The sequence below is a fragment of the Microcaecilia unicolor genome, chromosome 3 (genome assembly GCF_901765095.1).
Source record: "Microcaecilia unicolor chromosome 3, aMicUni1.1, whole genome shotgun sequence".
Lineage (NCBI taxonomy): Eukaryota > Metazoa > Chordata > Amphibia > Gymnophiona > Siphonopidae > Microcaecilia > Microcaecilia unicolor.
Window position 1 is genome coordinate 534,236,900 of NC_044033.1, and position 18,834 is coordinate 534,255,733.

Consider the following 18,834-nt stretch of genomic DNA (forward strand, 5'->3'; position numbering starts at 1 on the left):
AGTTTGTTACAGACAGAACGGGCATTCCACAGAGCGCATGAGAAAGGCAGGGAAGAAGGGGGGAGGAGAGGAACAGAAATTAGATTGGAGATATCACGGTGTGACCTGCACAAATAAGATGAGAGCTGATGTGGAGGACCAGGATTGGGATTAATGTCCCCAGCGGAAAGCAGGAGAAGGAGCAAGAGAGTATGGAGAAGAGTAGGAGAGGTATGACGACAGCGACGAAGGCAAGATGTACTCAGATAGAAAGGAGATGGATGAATGGAAGGAAGGAAAGAAGGAAATGTTGAAGGTTGAGAGCTGAGAAAAAGGAAGAGGAAAAAAAAAAGATGGTGAGATGATGAATACAGAGGATGGACAATGTCTTCCTGCAGTGTACAGTGATTTCAGATGGAGAAACAGATTAGGAAGGGACAGTACCAAGAAGAAAAAATGTACTGGAGCCATAAGTAGTAACTGTGAGAAAAATAAATGTAAAGAGAAAAATGCCCCTGGCACACGGCACCTAGAGCGGAGGCCCTGAGTGGATGGGAGTGGACTTGGGAGTCACCCCGGAGAAGGCTGTAAAGGATATGCAGATGAGCTGCAAGTCCTCCACAGCACCTGAAAGGCAGCTGGTGGTAGAGTTGGGCACCTCTCAGCCAAGGACAGGCTTACCAGGGGTTAGGCCGAAGCCAGCATTCCTCCCCCTGAGGGTCGCCTGATCCTAGCCAAAAAGCACCTGGAAACCCTGGGCACCTGGAGCGAGAGCCCTGGGAAGATCGGGGTGGACCAGGGAGTCACCCCAGATATAGCTGTGAGGAAATGCAGAAGGGCTGCAAGTCCTCCACAGCACCTGGTGGGAGAGCTGGGCACCTAGAGCGGAGGCCCTGAGTGGATTGGAGTGGACCTGGGAGTCACCCCGGAGAAGGCTGTAAAGGATATGCAGATGAGCTGCAAGTGCTCCACAGCACCTGAAAGGCAGCCAGTGGTAGAGCTGGGCACCTCTCAGCCGAGGAAAGGCTTACCAGGGGTTAGGCCGAAGCCAGCATTCCTCCCTCTGAGGGTCGCCTGTTTAATGCCTTTAATATTTATTTATTTATTTATTTATTTATTTATTTATTTATTTATTGCATTTGTATCCCACATTTTCCCACCTCTTTGCAGGCTCAATGTGGCTTACAATACATCATGAATGGTGGAGACATATAAGAAAATATACAGTTAGCATTATAATTCTCACTTCTATGGATTTTACTACTGCAGTCACTTCCTGCAAAGATATATGAGCAATGCATTGTGTGTAATGTAGTCTCACATATATTGCAGCCCCCCCCCCCCCACCCACTACTTGTTTGTACAAAGTTCGTTATTAGTGGCCTGTTCTCCTGCAAAGGCCTCCTCCCTTTCTCAGCCAAGCTTGATTCCTTGTGTACATGCTGTCATTTCCTGATTATTCCTCCTATCTTTGTTCCGAGGGTCAGCAAGATTTGACCTTTCTCTCCAATCACGGACTGCTCTCTATGACCACCTTTGCTGCCTTGTCTCAGGTTCTGCCCCTATTGGTCCCTTTAGCTCGCCCTCTCTGGGCTTCTGGGTGATTTTTCTTGACCTCTCTGTCTCCACAAGCTTGGACATTCTTCATTGTTGTCTTGGATGCACATGTCTCCTGCTTCCCTGCAGTGAACTTGTCTTTTTATCTCCACTCACACACTCTGTCTTTTACAATATTGCACAAACCCCGCACCCCATCTCTGAACTGCTTCCATCTACCTGACCACTCTCCCACCTCTGCAATAACGCTCTCTTTTCTTCAAGTTTCCACTTCCACCCTCCAATTCAGCTTCCAGAACTACGAAGTCTTTTGCATCGGAGCAGTAACTTCTGAGAATCTACTAATTATGAGTAAATCAGCTGCATTTATTCAATAAAGTAACTTCTAGAAAAGAAAGAGACTTCAGGTGTGTGCTGGTATGCAGAAGTTATACTTCTTGGATATTAAAGCTTTAAGAGACCTAGGCAGAAACCTCTAATACATCTGTAAATTATGTTGCATTCATATATATGTTGAAGTTGACCAATTTAGACTGTTAGTACAGGCTCTTTCATTGTCTCAGGTGGATTGGCCCCAAATTTTGTTAAAGTTGCAAACTTTGCAAAATTCTGCTGTTAGATTAATTTTTTTCTTTGACCTAAACTGTTGGTTATTTATTTATTTATTTATTGTATTTGTACCCCACATTTTCCCACCTTTTTGCAGGCTCAATGTGGCTTACAGAGTGTAGATATGATAACGTCGTTACATGATTTAAATGCAGTCGATTGTAAGCAGAGGTGAAAGAGGATTTAGATGGAAGGTGTTAGGTAGGTCGTGTGAGAGGTATTTTTGGTGTGTTTGGGTGGTTTAAGGAATGATTTGTTTCATTGAGGGTGATTTTTGTAAGCTTTGTTGAAGAGATGTGTTTTCAAAGCTTTGCGAAAGCTGGTTAGATTGGTCATGGTTTTCAGGGCCATGGGTAGTGCGTTCCAAGACTGTGTGCTTTTGACCAATGATTACTATTTTTAACTGTTAAATTTGCCACAGTTTTTATGATGTCTTTCTCCTCCATTATTTTTACATTTTGATATATAAAGAAGAGTTGGAAATGTTTATATTGTGATTCACTGTTTTGTTAGGGTTATTCTGGATTGTTTGAGTGAATCGGATCTAGTTGAGTGTTTTACTGATATTTCAGCCATCTTATTTCTAGAGGGCTTTAGGACTTATTACAGTGACCCTGATTTTTAAGGATGAGAAGAAAGATATGAACATTTGCTTTGAATTATAGACCAATGGCTAATATCCTCTCCTTATCCACAATACTCAAAGCCATTTTCTCTTTGCAATTAAGACTATCTGTGGTGTTTTAATATTTAAAATGCAGTGCATTAGGTTTTAGAGAACACAGTACTGAAACTTGTCTTTTTGCTCTGTTTAGTGAACTAAGGCAGATTATAGATAAGACCACCTTGTTTGTACAAACTAGACTTAGCATCAGTGGTTAAGGGTCCCTTTTACTAAGCTGCGCTAAAAAAACAGCCAGTGTTGTCTCCAGCGTGCTGAGGCCACTTTTAATGTGGTGGTAAAATGGCCCCATTTCCCATTTTTGCTATTTTCCCCATTACCAAGTGAGTCCTTATTTCCACCTATTTCATAGATGGTCAGGGCTCATGTGTTAAGCACATGCTAATCGGTTAGTGAGCGGCAATGTAGTTGCCCTAATTGGTGCAGAACACATGTAGTCTCTACCCCAGAGCTAAAAGATAAATTCTGTTTTTTAGCACGTGGGAAGCAAACCCTGATCCCAAAAGTACTGCGGGATGCCTGCTTTTTAACCTGCGGTAAGTACGTATTTGTGTTTACCACTGCTTAGTAAAAGGATCCCAAAATAGGTCATGAGAAACTGCTTGACATTCTAGATTCCAGAAGAGTCACTGGAGATGGGTTTCCTTTTCTGTGAAAACTAGATTTTATCAGGTTAGCAGATCTGGGTAAATTTCCAAGAGCTAGGCTCCAAATTGTGGTGTTCCCCAAGGTTTCCCTCTGTCTGCCTGGTGGCCAACATTCTTGGCTAAGATACTAAGAGGCGGAAGTAGCAAAGCAACCTACAGAATACTTGTGAGATTTTGAGATGTTGGATTGTTTGTAGTCTGGTTTTAGACAAGAATTTAGTAGAGAAACTCAACTAATATGATTTTAGACAAAGGAGGTGTGGCTCTACTGCTGCAGCTGGACTTGAGTTCAGCATATGATTTCGTGTCTCATGAAATTTTTTTATTCCAATTCAGTTCTATTATTATGGCTTTCATCTTTCCTGAAAAGGAGATGTTACAGGGTCAGACAAAATGAACAGACATCTGATTACTGGTCCCTGGGCTGCAGTGTCCCTCAGGGATCCACATTGTCTCATAATAGTTTAATATCATAAGAACATAAGTGTTGCCGTACTGGGACAGACTAAAGATCCATCAAGCCCAGTATGCTCTTTCGAACAGTAGTGAATCCAGGTCACAAGTACCCGGCAAGTTCCCAAAACAGTGCAATACATTTTATGCTGCTTATTCTAGAAATCAGCAGTGGATTTTCCCAAGTCTATTTTAATAATGGCTTATGGACTTTTCTTTTAGGAAGATATCCAAAACTTTTGTTAAACCCTGCTAAGCTAACTGCTTTTACCACATTCTCTCAATGAAATTCAGGGGAAAAAAAACTGCCTGAATACGGCATAAACAGTTGAACAGAGACCTCAGGGGAACAGAGAGCAGCATCCTGAATAAAGCATAGATGGCTAAACAGAGACTTAAGGGGAACAGTGAGCAGCACCCTGAATACAGCATATACAGCTGAACAGAGACCTCAGGGGAAAAGAGAGCAGCGCCCTGAATACAGCATAAACAGCTGAAGAGAAAATTCAGGGAAACAGCATAACAGCTAAAGATGCTTCAGGGGAACAGAGAGCAGTGCCTTGAATACAGCATAAATGAGTAGAGAAAATTCAGGGGAGAAGAGAGCAGTGTCCTGAATATACCATAAATCAGTTGAAGAGAAACTTCTGGAGAACAAAGCAACACCCTGAATACAGCATAAACAGCTGAAGACAAACTTCAGGGAAACAGGGAGCAGTGCCCTGGATACAGCATAAATAACAGAGAGACATTGGAGAAGAGGAGGCTCAAGTATCAGGCAGTCAAAATATGAATACAGGAGAAATTACTGAAGGCAGACCTCAAGGGAAGAGATACCCAAAGTATGAACAGTTCAAGGGCAGATACAGAGAGACATTGGGGGAGTGGGGGGGGGGGGGGAGAATGTCTCGGCACAAGATAATAGAAATTTGAGGGTTCTAGTACTTGCCATGTTTATTTATATCTATATATATATTTTAATTAAATTTAAAAACATGTTTCTAATAGCTTTTGTTTCAGGAAATTGTAGAAATACTAATATTAGTGTTTTAATATCTCTTGATAAAAAAATATCATAAGTGGTGAACGGCATTGAGCTGCCCTGAGGGGACAAAGACAGCAGTTGAGGTGAATAATTCAGCCTCTCTCAAGCCTGGCAATTATTGGGTGTTTCCTGACTTCGCTGGTTGAATCTTGGGCTACAGACTGAGCAACCTTTCCCTCAGACATACACTTTGGCAGCTTCTCCTGTGCCTGAGTCCAGCAGTCTGGTTACCAGAATTCTTTCCACTGGTTTCACTTACCACACAGGTCTCCCAGTTCAGCGCTCCTGCCCCCACAGACCACTGCATGTTTGGCAGCTTCTGATGGTCTGTGAACTTTCCTGTTTGGTCTTATTTTGAGCTAATAAAGCATTTGTACTAAGACACCAGAGTCCTAATAGTGGCTGTGTTCACTCTCCTCCTCTTCTGTGTACACAGACCTCTTAACGTTTCCATGCCAATCCTTAAAGCAAGTGGGAAAAGAGCATTATCCCCTCTCTCCATCAATACCCCATTACAACCCAAAATAAGAACCCTGCCCACCATGAATCATAACTAAACTCATGTTATAAGAATAGCCACACTGGGTCAAACCAATAGTCTATCTAGCTCAGTATCCTGCTTCCAGCAGTGGCCAATCCAGGTCACAAGCACCTGACAGAATCCCAAATAGAAACAACACTGCTACCAATCCTGGGGCAGACAGCAGCTTCCCCATGTCTGTCTCAATAACAGACTATGGACTTTTCCTCCAGGAACATATCCAAACCTTTTTAAACTCAGATATGCTAACCGTTGTTACCACATCCTCTGGCAGAGAGTTCCAGAGCTTAACTATTATTTGAGTGAAAAAATATTTCCCTCCTATTTGTTCTTTGTACATTTTGAAAGAGCGAAAAATAGACTCACCTCCACCCGCTTCACAACACTCAGGATTTTGTAGACCTCAATCATATCCCTCCTCAGCCATCTCTTTTCCAAGCTGAAGAGCCCGAGCATTTTTCGTTTCCAGTTTATTAGGGGCTTCTTTTACAATGCTGCGCTAGCGATTCCCACATGGCAAATGAGAGGAAGCCCAAAGGAATTAAATGCCATGCGGAAATCGCTAACACAACTTTATAAAGGTAGACTTAAGTGTCTTGATATACCGCTCTATGGATAATCCATCAGAGCAGTTCACATCTCAAATCTATAGTGAGCAGTAAGAGTAGAAAAGAACTCCATAAAGAACAGGAAAGAGAGGAGGGGTGGCCTAGTGGTTAGGGTGGTGGACTTTGGTCCTGGGGAACTGAGGAACTGAGTTTGATTCCCACTTCAGGGACAGGCAGCTCCTTGTGACTCTGGGCAAGTCACTTAACCCCCCATCACCTGCCGCATTGAGCCTGCCATGAGTGGGAAAGCGCGGGGTACAAATGTAATAAAACAAAACTACATAATTGTTGCCATACTGGGACAGACCGAAGGTGCATCAAGCCCAGCATCCTGTTTCCAACAGTGGCCAATCCAGGTCACAAGTACCTGGTAATATCCCAAAACAGTACAATACATTTAATACAGCTATCTGTGGTGTGGATGGAGGGGAAGGGGAGATGCTGAACTATGGGGGGGGGGGGGGGGGGGGGGGGGAGGTAGGATCTTGAGCTGAAAGTTTGCTAAGGACTTTCAGTACCTGTTGGCCAATCCTGTGCATGAGAACCACCAGGTCTGGAATAGTCCTTGTAAGTAAGACAGTGTCAGCACAGCAGTTTAATAATAAAGCGAAGATACTTACTTGTAGCAGGTATTCTCCAAGGACAGCAGGCTGATTGTTCTCACATGTGGGTCGACGTCCATGTTGGCCCAGGAATCGGCATTTTGCAACCAAAATATAAACAAAGTTTTGCCAAAGTCTTCTGGCGCACGTGTGCGGACAACTTCCTGCCCGTCGCGTAAGCGTGCCTCCTCAGTTTAATCAAAAAGCATAAAACAAATAAACAACAACTCCAAAGGGGAGGTGGGTGGGTTGGTGAGAACAATCAGCCTGCTGTCCTTAGAAAATACCTGCTACAGGTAAGTATCTTCACTTTCTCCGAGCACAAGCAGGCTGCTCACATCTGGGGTATCCCTAGCAACTAGGCTCACTCAAAACAATGAACATTGGTCAATTGGGCCCCCCAACGGCGAGGACATAACATAGATTGACCTGAAACCATAAACAACTAACTGGGAGTGCAGCCTGGAACAGAACAAAAATGGGTCTAGGGGGGTGGAGTTGGATTGTAAACCCCGAACAGATTCTGCAGCACTGCCCAAACCGACTGTCATGTTGGGTATCCTGCTGAAGGCAGTAGTGAGATGCCAATGTGTGGATTCATGACCACGTAGCAGCCTTGCAAATCTCTTCAATGGAGGCTGACTTTAAGTGAGCCACTGACGCAGCCATGGCTCTAACATTATGAGCCGTGACATGGCTCTCTAGAGTCAGGCCAGCTTGGGCATAAGTGAAGGAAATGCAATCTGCTAGCCAATTGGAGATTGTGCATTTTCCGATGGTGACTCCCCTCCTGTTGGGATCGAAAGAAACAAACAACTGGGCGGACTGTCTGAAGGGCTGTGTCCGCTCCACATAAAAGGCCAATGCTCTCTTGCAGTCCAAGGTATGCAAACTGCTATCGCCAGGGCAGGTAAGAGGACAGGGAAAGAATATTAGCAAGACGACTGACTGGTTCAGATGGAACTCTGAAACCACCTTCGGCAGGAACTTAGGGTGCGTGCAGAGAATTACTCTGTTGTGATGGAACTTGATATAAGGTGCATGTACTACCAGGGCCTGAAGCTCACTGACTCTACGAGCTGAAGTAACAGCCACCAAAAAAACGACCTTCCAGGTCAAGTACTTCAGATGGCAGGAATTCAGTGGCTCAAAAGGAGCTTTTATCAGCTGGGTGAGAACGACGTTGAGATCCCATGAAACTGGTGGAGGTTTGACCGGGGGCTTTGACAAAAGCAAACCTCTCATGAAGCGAACAACTAAAGGCTGTCCAGAGATAGGATTACCCTCTACACACCGATGATAAACACTAATTGCATTGAGGTAAACCCTTACGGAGTTGGTCTTGAGACCAGACTCTGACAAGTGTAGAAGGTATTCAAGCAAGGGTCTGTGTAGGACAGGAAAGAGGATCTAGGGCTTGCTGTCACACCAGACGCCAAACCTCCTCCATTTGAAAGAGTAACACCTCTTTATGGAATCTTTCTTGGAAGCAAGCAAGACTCGAGAGATACCCTCTGAAAGGTTCACCGTGGATCCGATACTGGCATTCGGCTTTCTTCGGGATCACAGGGCCAGACAGAGAGGCCGACCAGTTTCGCATAAGAACTTCCTTCAGTACCTTATGCAGAGGAACTGTCACAGCCTGTTTAGGTGAAGAAGAAGAATCGAGGACCTCGAGCATCTCAGTCCTGGGCTCATCCTCAACCTCCACAGGGAAGGGAATAGCTGTAGCCATTTTCCGGACAAAAGAGGAAAAGGACAGACTCTCCGGTGGAGATAGTCTCCTTTCTGGCGGAGGGAATCCCAAAGGACTCATCAGAAGAAAAGTACCTGGGATATTCCTCTGACTCTCACGAGCGCTCCTGCTCAGTATCAGATAAAGCCTGTGTTAAGGTGCTTCAACACTGAACCTGCCTCGATGCCGAGGAACGATGTCCTCTATGGTGATATCCAGAGGCCGACGTCCGGTCCAACTGCGGAAAAGCTCCCTCCACTGATGTCGAAGGGGAGTCGACCTGGGTGGCAGCTGATGCCGCAGGTGGCACCGTGGTCAGGGACCTCACCGCAGGTGAAGGGCCAGACACCGCTGTAGCAGACGGTACAGAAGGCAGAAGCACCCCCGCCACCGAAGCTGACTGGTGCAGCAATCCTTCCAGAAGTTCTGGAAACAAGGCCCGGATGCGCTTGTCGAGAGCCGCCATCGGAAAAGGCAGCAGGGTCGATGGAACAGGCGGTGTCAGAATCTGTGGAGGTTCGGGAGCAGGCACCGGGCTGCTAGGAGACTGATGCATCGGCACCTCCTGTATCGAGGGGGAGCGATCCTCTCAGCGCCAACGCTTCTTGGGTGCCGACTCTCTCGACGCCCCAGAGCTCCCGGTACCGTGTGTCAAAGGAGAACGATGACGGTGCTTCTTTGCCTTCGCTCGATGCCCGTCATCAAGACTCCTCAGTACCGACGAGGAGGACGTGGAACCCTTACGTCTCCTCAGGGCCAGGTCCGACGGAGGTCGGTCCCAGGGGTCCTGCATAACAGGAGGCCTTGAGACAGGTGGAGACCCACTCGATGCCTCACTGCTCCCAGCGCGAGTTGGCCTCTCAGCAGCCATTACCTCTCTTCCCGACGTCGATGCTCTTTTCGATGTCGACACCGACGACATTGGTACTGATGTTGACATCGAAGGACTGGACTCAGCCCCAAAAGCTTCTCTCGTTGGTCTTCTCAAGATGCTTGGGTCAATTTCTTCATACGAAGACACAGACTACAAGCCGCTGGGCTATGATCGGGCCCAAGCACTGGATACACCAGGCGTGGGTATCAGTATCTGAGATGGTCCGGTTGCACCGAGTACAACGTTTGAAGCCGCTGGGTGTCTTCGATGACATGGAAGGAAAAACAGCTTCGGCGAAATCAAAAGACATGATTGTGCCTGTTAATGAAAAAAGGGGCACAAAACAAAAGGGGGAAAAAACCCTGACCGCGCAGCCTAAAGCCGGCTGCGTCGAAAAGAAAGAAAACTTAGAAAAGGGGGGAGAAAACTAAAAGAGAACTATGGGGATAGTATTTTTTTTTTTTTTTTAGAAATGACACTAAAATAGGAAGAAAAAAGCGAAAAAAGTTGTCAGACGCTGTTCCTGTGCCAAAATGAGGAGAACACGAAAATTCCTGTTACCTCGTCGTGGACAAAAAAGAACTGAGAAGGCACGCTCACGCGACGGGTGGGAAGTTGTTTGTGCACGCGCGCCAGAAGACTCTGGCAAAACTTTGTAACTTTGTTTATATTTTGCTTGCAAAATGCTGATTCCTGGGCCGACGCGGACATCGACCCACATATGAGAACAAGCAGCTTGCTTGTCCTCGGAGAAAGCATTTTACTTAAATTACATTTGATACTTCTGGTTACAAATAGTTAATAAAACTTACCATTTTTTGCAATCAAAGCACACGTTAAACTTTTATCATAACAAATGTTTAGCAATAATCAGAGGTAAACCTTTTAGGACAAGCATTGCATGAAACAGATTTGGATACACACTGCCTCAATAATATGTAAATAATATAGTACATTTTCACAAGAGATATCCTGAAAACCCGACTGATTTGTGATCCTCGAGGACCACAAGTTTCCCATCCCGACACTAGATTAATTTATCAGCAAGCAAAAACTTCCACAAGGTAAATAATGAATGAAGTCATGAAATCTTGATATTAGAATCATTAGCTCTATCTTGTATCTGACAGTTTTATATCACTACTTAGTTTTTGAATGGCAGAAACATTTTTTAAAAACAGTTGTAAAATAATGGTTACTCTAGGTTGGTGTGTTAGTGTCACATGGATAAGATGAACTGAATGAAGGTGGATTTCCAGTTTATGTCTGCGAGAATGTATTCAGGAGGGATTTGAATTCATTTGAAATGAAATAGGACATTTTGTTTTTCGTTGTGCTTAGAAAACAAAATGGACAAAAGCCAGTACAGGGCCTTGGGTCCCTGCTGAAAAAATGATTCCTGTGAATAAAGAGAACAACCCCTGGCTTTTGCAAACCTCCCAGAACCTCAACCCTGCTTCTTATCTCATCTGCCAGGTCTTCAAGAGGTAGGAGCCATCCATAGTTGCTGCTGCTCCATTCCTGCTGTTTCTCACAGTAGTACTTGTATATCCAAGGATGGTGTATTTTGAATGTGTGGCATACAGTGCAATGGATGTAAATTCAAAGATCAGATTCACTTATTCATTCAGTTGTCAAACAAAACATGACGTGAATCAAAAACCATATTTTTTGATACAGTGCAATGGAGCCATTATGTTGTATGGCAAATATTCAAAATGGCACCAGTTTCAGGATATTTCTGGCAAAAACACCCTTTGCAGAAGCTGTAAGCCAGATAGGCTAATACATAGGTCAGATTTATAGTTAAATGATGTGCTGTGTCCTGAATGCATTTAGAAGACATTAAAGGCCAGTTGGTCATAAGTACTTCAGTCTGAACATGCAATAAGGAGCCTGCTTTCAGAGCTGTGTCTCCTTCAGATAGCTAAGATTTTCTGGCAGTTTTACATCCAACTTATAAAGCAGAAGAGGTTCTTTCCCCAGACTCAGACCATGTGGAATTTCTCTGCTCAGGTGTCAAATATTTCTTCATAAACTTATTGCCAATACAGCCAATCTGATTGAGTAGCATCAACAAGTTGTCCCTGAATTTGATTCCAATGAAGACATATAGGAAGGGTTTCAGACAGCAGTAGAAATAACCGAGGCTGGAGGTGATAGATTTCCCAATATCAATCTGAGTATCCAGATCACAGTTTTGGTTGAGTACATTGAAACTTACCAGAGTGTCTGTCAGAATGACCACATTATAGGGAGCCCAACACAAGATAAAAGTTAGAACCACGGCAATGATAATTCTCATATCTTTGTGCTTCTGGAAGCCTTGAGAACCCAGCAAGGTCAGAATGATCCTAGAACAGCAGTAGACCATAACACATAAGGGTAGGAAAAAGCCCACCACGTGGAATAGGAAGCGAATGGTGGCCCTCCAGTAACGAGCGGTGTTGGAACTGAAGTTATGAAGACATTCAATGGTATTGAAACGGATTTCATTCACCGACTGAAGAAACATCAAGTCTGGGATAGTCAGTAGGCAGCAGAAGCCCCAAACAGCTAGGCAACTCATATGCACCAATAGGGTCTTGTGTTTCTTGTACATTTTTACAGCATGGACAATGGAAAGATAGCGATCAAAGCTGATGCAGACAAGCAGGAATATACTGGAATAGAAGTTGATCTTGAAGACAGAACCAATGATTTTGCAAAACACATCCCCAAAAATCCAGCCTAAAACAGCTTGGACTGCCCAGAAGGGAAGTGTCAGAACCAGGAGGATGTCTGCAATAGCAAGGTGCAGAATGAAAGTCTCAGTACTGGTCAGAGTGTGCTTGTACCTTAGCATTACAGCCATCACGACAAGGTTCCCAAATAACCCCAGCAAGAAAACCAAGGTATAAAATACAGGAAGGAAAATTTTATCAAAAGCTTGTATTTTGTACACTGTGCAGGGAGGAAGAGAGCAGCAACCGTTGGTTTCATTAGGGTACTCATAGTAACTGGTGTTTTCAAATAACAAATCAAAATCTTCATCATTCAAAGTTATCTTGGAATGCAGCTCCTGAAAATCAACAAGAAAAATTAAATGGATAATATATTTGGGCAATAATATTTATACAACAGCATTTGTACATAGCTCTGCATAAGAGTATGCCGTTAACTCTACGATTAATACATTAATTATTAATAGTGATTTAAAAAATGAATCATGATTTTAAAAAATTAATTACGTTGCAGCATTTCCTGTCTTCTTCAAATATCTCTTCTGTTCTCTTCCACTTCGAGCCCCTGTCCTCAGCACAATCCACCATCTTTCCCGCCACTTGTAATTCAATATCACACCCACCCCCTCACCTCCATACTGGTCTGCGTTAAAGGTGGTCTTCTGTTAGTCCCCAGCTGCAACAGCATTTCACATACACTGCATGCAACCTGGTCCAAAGCTTTCCTTCTGACCCATCCTGCCCATGCAGAAACAGGAAGTGATGTCAGAGGAGGCAGGACGGGCCAGAGGGAAAGCTTTGGAGGAGGCCACAGGCAATGTATATGCAACATTGTCACTGCTTGGGAACCAACAGAAAACCATTGGGGTGGGGAATTGAGAGGGGGCAAATGCCAAACCCTGGGTGGGGGGAGCGGAGTGAACGGCAGACCTGTGAGCAGAACTGGAGGAAGTTATAATCAAGGCAGTGAGCTCCAGCAGCTATGGGAAGAATTTGGTGGTGCTCACCATCAAGTTTGTGTCACTGGGGGTAAAGGGGAGGAAGGGTGAAGTGCTGCACAATGGAAAGGAGGGAGAAATAATGGACCCTAGGAAAGAAAGAGAGATAATGGATATGGGGAAGAGGAGAGGGAGGGAAGGAGGAGAAAGGGAGAGAAGTTGGATCTGGATAGGGTTACCCTATTTTGTCCCCCAAAAAGGAGGGCACATGCCCCGCCTCACCACACATCTTCCCCGCCCCTTTCATACCCCACCCGCCCCTTTCACGCCCTCGCCCCGCCCTGTCACATTTTCCCCTCCCACCTGTCACACACCCCATCACTCCCCCTCCCCGTCACCTTACTACTGCCCTGGTGGTCTAGTGACCTCTTTGGGGCAGGAAAGAGCCCCCTCTTTCCTGCCCGGAGCGCTGCCTTGCATGCATCCTTCCTGTTGCTGATCTTGGTGCCGATTCAAAATGGCCGCTGAGAGTTGAAGTCTCGCAAGGTCACCTCAACTCTTGGCGGTCATTTTGAATCGGCGCCAAGATCAGCAACAGGAAGGATGCATAAAGGGCAGCACTCCGGGCAGGAAAGAGGGGGCTCTTTCCTGCCCCGAAGGCGGAAGAGGTCACTAGACCACCAGGGCAGTAGTAAGTAAGGGGAGGGAAGGCTAGCATTCTGCCCATTTGTCCGCCCACCAGCCTGCCTGTTTGTCCAGAAATCCGGATAAACAGGCAGATTGGCAAAACCTGCCCGGTTGCCTGGACATGTCCTCAAAAAGAGGACATGTCCGGGTAAATCCGGACATATGGTAACCCTAGATCTGGAGGGGGGTGGGAGGAAGGTATATCAGTCTTTTAAGGAAGGGAAAAGGGATAGGACTTGATATACTGCCTTTCTGTGGCTACAATCAAAGTAGTTTACATATTATATATAGGTACTTATTCTGTACCTGAGGCAATGGAGGGTTAAGTGACTTGACCACAGTCACAAGGAGCTGCAGTGGGAAATAAATAAAATGCATTTACTTGTGTGATGAATTGAAATGCAGCACTTTATTATTTTTTTTTTTATTAAAATTTGATTGAAATTTGAAAGGATGGAAGATCAGCAACTTGTTCAATGTTACACAAGGAGTAGTGGACAGGGAATTAAAGCAGGAGAGGTTCATAGATTGGGGCAAATAAAGATAATCATATACTATGGGACCCTTTTATTAAGCTGTTGTAACCCCCCCCCCCCCAGTTGTATGAGGTTACTGAGAGGATAGAACCCTGTTAGAAGGTCACTGGGGGAGTAACCTAGAGGTCCCTGGGTGGGAAGAAAGCCCAGCTTGAGGGGGTGGATTAGGAAATAAAATGCAGCAAGATGGTGCAGAAAGAGGATGAGTGACATGTTGGGAGGAGCTAGGAGGTGATAAAAGTATTACCATCTTCTTGCACATGGTCTTTTTGGTGGTCCAAGCTTCCCCTGCCATTAGATCAGGGGACAGAGAAAGGGGAGTCCCTGATTAAGAAGGAGACAAGTCATAGTCCAGACAGACAGAGACTTTCAGGAGCTCTGAAGCGTGGGTCAAGGGAGTCGTCCAGGAGCTGGGGATAGGAACTGGGGAGAGTTCCATCTCATAGGGGAGCTGGAACACCATAGGCGGTCGGTGGCCCAACTTTTTGGGGAGGCTAAAGGGGGTGGAGTTAGGGATGGGGCCAGGGGTGGAGCTTAAATCCATAATTGTCTGATAACACACAGAAAAAAAATAAATAAAAATAAAAGTCACAATACTTCTATTAAATTTAGATATTAAATATGTATCATATGTCAAAGAATAAAGTGATTGCTCAAAGCATATACTAACCATAATCGCTCAACTGCAAAACACTATGCACATCTTTGTGGAAAAACACACTCAGAACTTTACTGTACCAAAAATATTACACTGGGCAGATCCTAATACACCATTAGGGGCTTATAGCCCATTTAGTTATGTTTAAACAAAAGAGATCTGCAAAAGAGATCTGCATTAAAAAAATATTTATTTTTATTTTGACCTATAAAACCACTTGTCCCTGAAACATGCCTAAAAACAGAATAATCCAGTTGTGTATCTAAAATGCTAATTCCTACAAATGAGATGACATTAAAATGTGATTCCATGTGCCCCAGCTTTAGCCTTGTTACGATCAACAATCAAGAACAACCTGGATGCAGCAGCTCAAAAGTTTGTTTGTTTTGTTTGGGCTACAAAGGCTCACTTCCACTCGTTTTGGGAGTCTTGCATCTTTCTCCCTGTTTCTTCTGCTGCCTGCTGTCTCCCCGGTCGTCATTTTTACTGCACTGAAGAGTTCTGCCTCGGCACCGGCAATTCAGAGACTCAGAGTCAGCCTTCTGCCAGCGTCGGGGCTTCTCCTCAGGGGCGTCCAGGACTCTAACGTAACTTCCTCTTTTCTGCAGAGCTGGGAGGGAGTGAGACATGCCTGAAGAGAAAGCCCCGATGCTGGCAGAAGGCTGACTCTGAATTGCCGGTGCCGAGGCAGAACTCTTTGGTGCAGTAAAAATGACGATGGAGACGGCGGGCAGCAGAAGAAACACAAGATGGTCAGGGTTGGGCTGGGGAGGCTTAGCCTCCCCAAGCCTCTTATACGGGGCGCCTATGTGGAAGTCCAGAACCCATACTCAGGAGTCACACAGCCCATGTGGGGTGGATTGTCAATGGGAAGAGATGGACAAGGAGAGGAGTTGTATAAAGTGTACATATTTTAAATCTGCATTCCTGTAAATATTCTGCTAAAATCAAGTCAAATTTATATTGGACTATTAACTATTTCTTTGGTTCGAATAAACTGAACTGCTGGTTGCAGAGGTTAATAAAAGTTCCAGTTGATTTTCATATAAACCACTGGACTGTGGAGTGATTTAGTCTTGGAAAATGTCTCGGGAGTCAATGACCCTTCGGGTCATTCTAAGTGCCAGCTTGCATGCCACAGGAGATTTGGAGCAGAGACTGAGTTCCTGGGAGGAGAAGAGTCTCCGAACCCACTAACCACTTCTTTTTCCCAGGTGGAGGCACCGTATGTCAACTGTGAAATGGAAGGGTCTGAAGGAGTCTGCCCATCGAAGGGGCTCCCCGCCCGTTTGGACCCTGGACCTGAGGAAGCGCCAGAAAGGGGGTGTTTCACTGTGTTAAACAGGTAATGCGGCTTTTATTGTGTGGTAGATAGCGTGGGCCCATGTCACTAACCACCGCGTTAAAAACAGTAGTGCACACTAAGGCAGGAGAGGCTGGGCAGACAGAGGTGTGGTCAGCTGTGACAGCGCATGATTTGGTACTGCATGCGAGCTGTCATAACTGCCACTTACTGCCAACTATTCAAAATTATTGTGGGTGCTAAGCCCAATGGAAATTGCCTCTCTCTGACACAATCATGGAGTTTGTTCAATATTGGGGGGGGGGGGGGGGGGGCTCACACAGCATCCAGAATTGGCTCTTATGGTAAAGTACAGCTATGCTACCGGAAGTGTGGTAGCACAGCATATTGTCACTGGAGATGTGGCAGTGTTCCCCTGCAATGCACCTGATTGTCCTTCCTGATACACCCCCCACCCCCCATATGATCCCCTGACACATATCTAGAGGCCTTCTGAATCCCCCCCCCCATTGAAGGACTGAGCAGGGACTGTCTCTTCATGTTCAAGTGTACAGCGCTGCGTAAGTCTGGTAGTGCTATAGAAATAAGTAGTAGCAGTGATTCCACTAGTCACACTCCTGTACACCCTGATACTAACTCCACACCCCCCAACACAATCCTATGACATCTCTCAACCCCCAACACAACTTCAAATTCCCTCCTCCCTCCAACTCTGTTCCCAACACATCAACCTCACCTCTGTCTGGTATACCATCCACCTTATAATCGAAAGAGAAAAACACCCATATTCCAACCTAAATCGGGAGATGGACGTCTTTCTCTCGCGGGCGCCCAAATCGGTATAATCGAAAGCCGATTTTGGGCGTCTTTAACTGCACTCTGTCGCAGGAACGAATAAAGTTGATGGGGGCGTGTCGGAGGCGTGGCAAAGGTGGGACTGGGGCGTGGTTATCGGCCGAGGAGAGATGGGCGTCTTTAGCTGATAATCGAAAAAAAAGGCGTTTTTACCGCGATTTTGGGTCACATTTTTTGACCCTTTTTTTTCACGAACAAGTCCCAAAGAAGTGCCCCAACTGACCAGATGACCACTGGAGGGAATCGGGGATCACCTGCCTTGACTCCCCCAGTGGTCACTAACCCCCTCCCACCAAAAAAAAAACACTTTACAAACTTTTTTCCTCAGCCTGTATGCCAGCCTCAAATTCCGTACCCACCTCCTTGACAGCAGAATGTGTTCTATCCTCTTACAGGCTTTCCCTGGTTCTGATGTGGGTCTCAGGTGAGTGTGCCACCTTTTCTGTTAAGGGCACTGCAGAGTCACATCAGCAATGCATTGTGGTGGGTGTAGGGTATTGGGCTCCGTGATTCCACTAGCTTGTGTTAAATGCTCACGATGTTGGTAGTTGGTAGGCTCTACTCCCATGGTGCTTTTCCCTCTGCTTACTGGGTCAGAGTGTGCCCTGTTTTGTTTCCGGTAGTCCATGAGGTAGTGGCTATTTTTGTAAGCCAGTTTAAGATCCTGTTCATGTATTAGCCACGTCATAGCACTTAGTTCTTACCTTGAATGTTGCTGACAGAGGGCATTGTACACTATTCTGCCAGCTCGGACCTACTGCTAATCTCAGTACCAGCGAGACTCATTGCCAGTGGGGCACAACTTCTGATCTGCAGTTAACTGTGAGTAAACGTGCTTATTCAAATAAAGGACGTTTTCAGCGAGATTAGTCTTCAGGTGTCAACTGGTGTGCCAAGGTTATACAGCAGCAACAAGTCCTGTCCCTGGAGCACTTTTAGTGGGTACTGCAGTGCACTTCAGGCAGGCAGAACCAGGCCCATCCCTCCCTACCTGTAACACTTGCGGTGGTAAATGGGAGGCCTCTGAAACCCACTGTACCCACATGTAGTTGCCCCCTTCACCTCTAAGAGCTATGGCAGTGTTGTACATTTGTCCCTCCGATGATCAAATGGCTTGGATTAGGACGTTTCTGAGCTGGACGTTTTTATTTTCCATTATCGCAAAAAAAAACAAAAAAACCGCCCAGCTCAGAAAGGACCAAATCCATGGAATTTGGTCCATCCAAACCGTATTTTCAAAACAAAAGATGGACGCCCATTTTTTTCGAAAATACGGTCTGTCCCGCTTCTTCACGTACCCATTTTCGGACATAGACGCCCATGGAGATGTGCGTTCGCGTTCGATTATACCCCTCCATGCCTCCCATTAGATAAACCTCACACCTCCAGAACCCTACCCTCCCCCACTCCCCAGAGTGGAGGAGTAGTTAGTGCAGTGGCCTGAGGACCATGAGAACTGAGGAGTTCAGTTGCCTCTGAGGCTCCTTTTGACCCTGGGCAACTGACCGACTACATACACAAATTCTCAATACTACATGAATTACAATCAGGATTCCGACCCCGCCACAGCACCGAAACAGTGCTAACCACCCTCCTGGCCAAATTCAAACAGGAAATCGCAACAGGCAAAAGTATACTTCTCCTCCAATTCAACATGTCCAGTGCATTCGACATGGTGAACCATAGTATACTGCTCAGACTCCTAGACTACTTCAGGATCAGAGGAACCATACTTAGCTGGATTAAGGGTTTCCTAACCACCAGAACCTACCAAGTGAAAGTGAACTCTACCATATCATCAC

General features: G+C 45.5%; 1 protein-coding gene across 1 annotated transcript in view; it reads right to left on the minus strand.

The window, feature by feature from the left end:
* Nucleotides 1-10,205: 10,205 nt before the first annotated feature.
* The window catches only part of LOC115465274 (C-X-C chemokine receptor type 3-like), a 35,716-nt gene continuing 27,087 nt past the window's right edge, over nucleotides 10,206-18,834 (minus strand). The window contains exon 2 of the mRNA XM_030195674.1: nucleotides 10,206-12,393. Coding sequence (XP_030051534.1) covers nucleotides 11,290-12,393 — 1,104 coding nt within the window. The 3' untranslated portion in view covers nucleotides 10,206-11,289. The remainder of the gene's footprint in view (nucleotides 12,394-18,834) is intronic.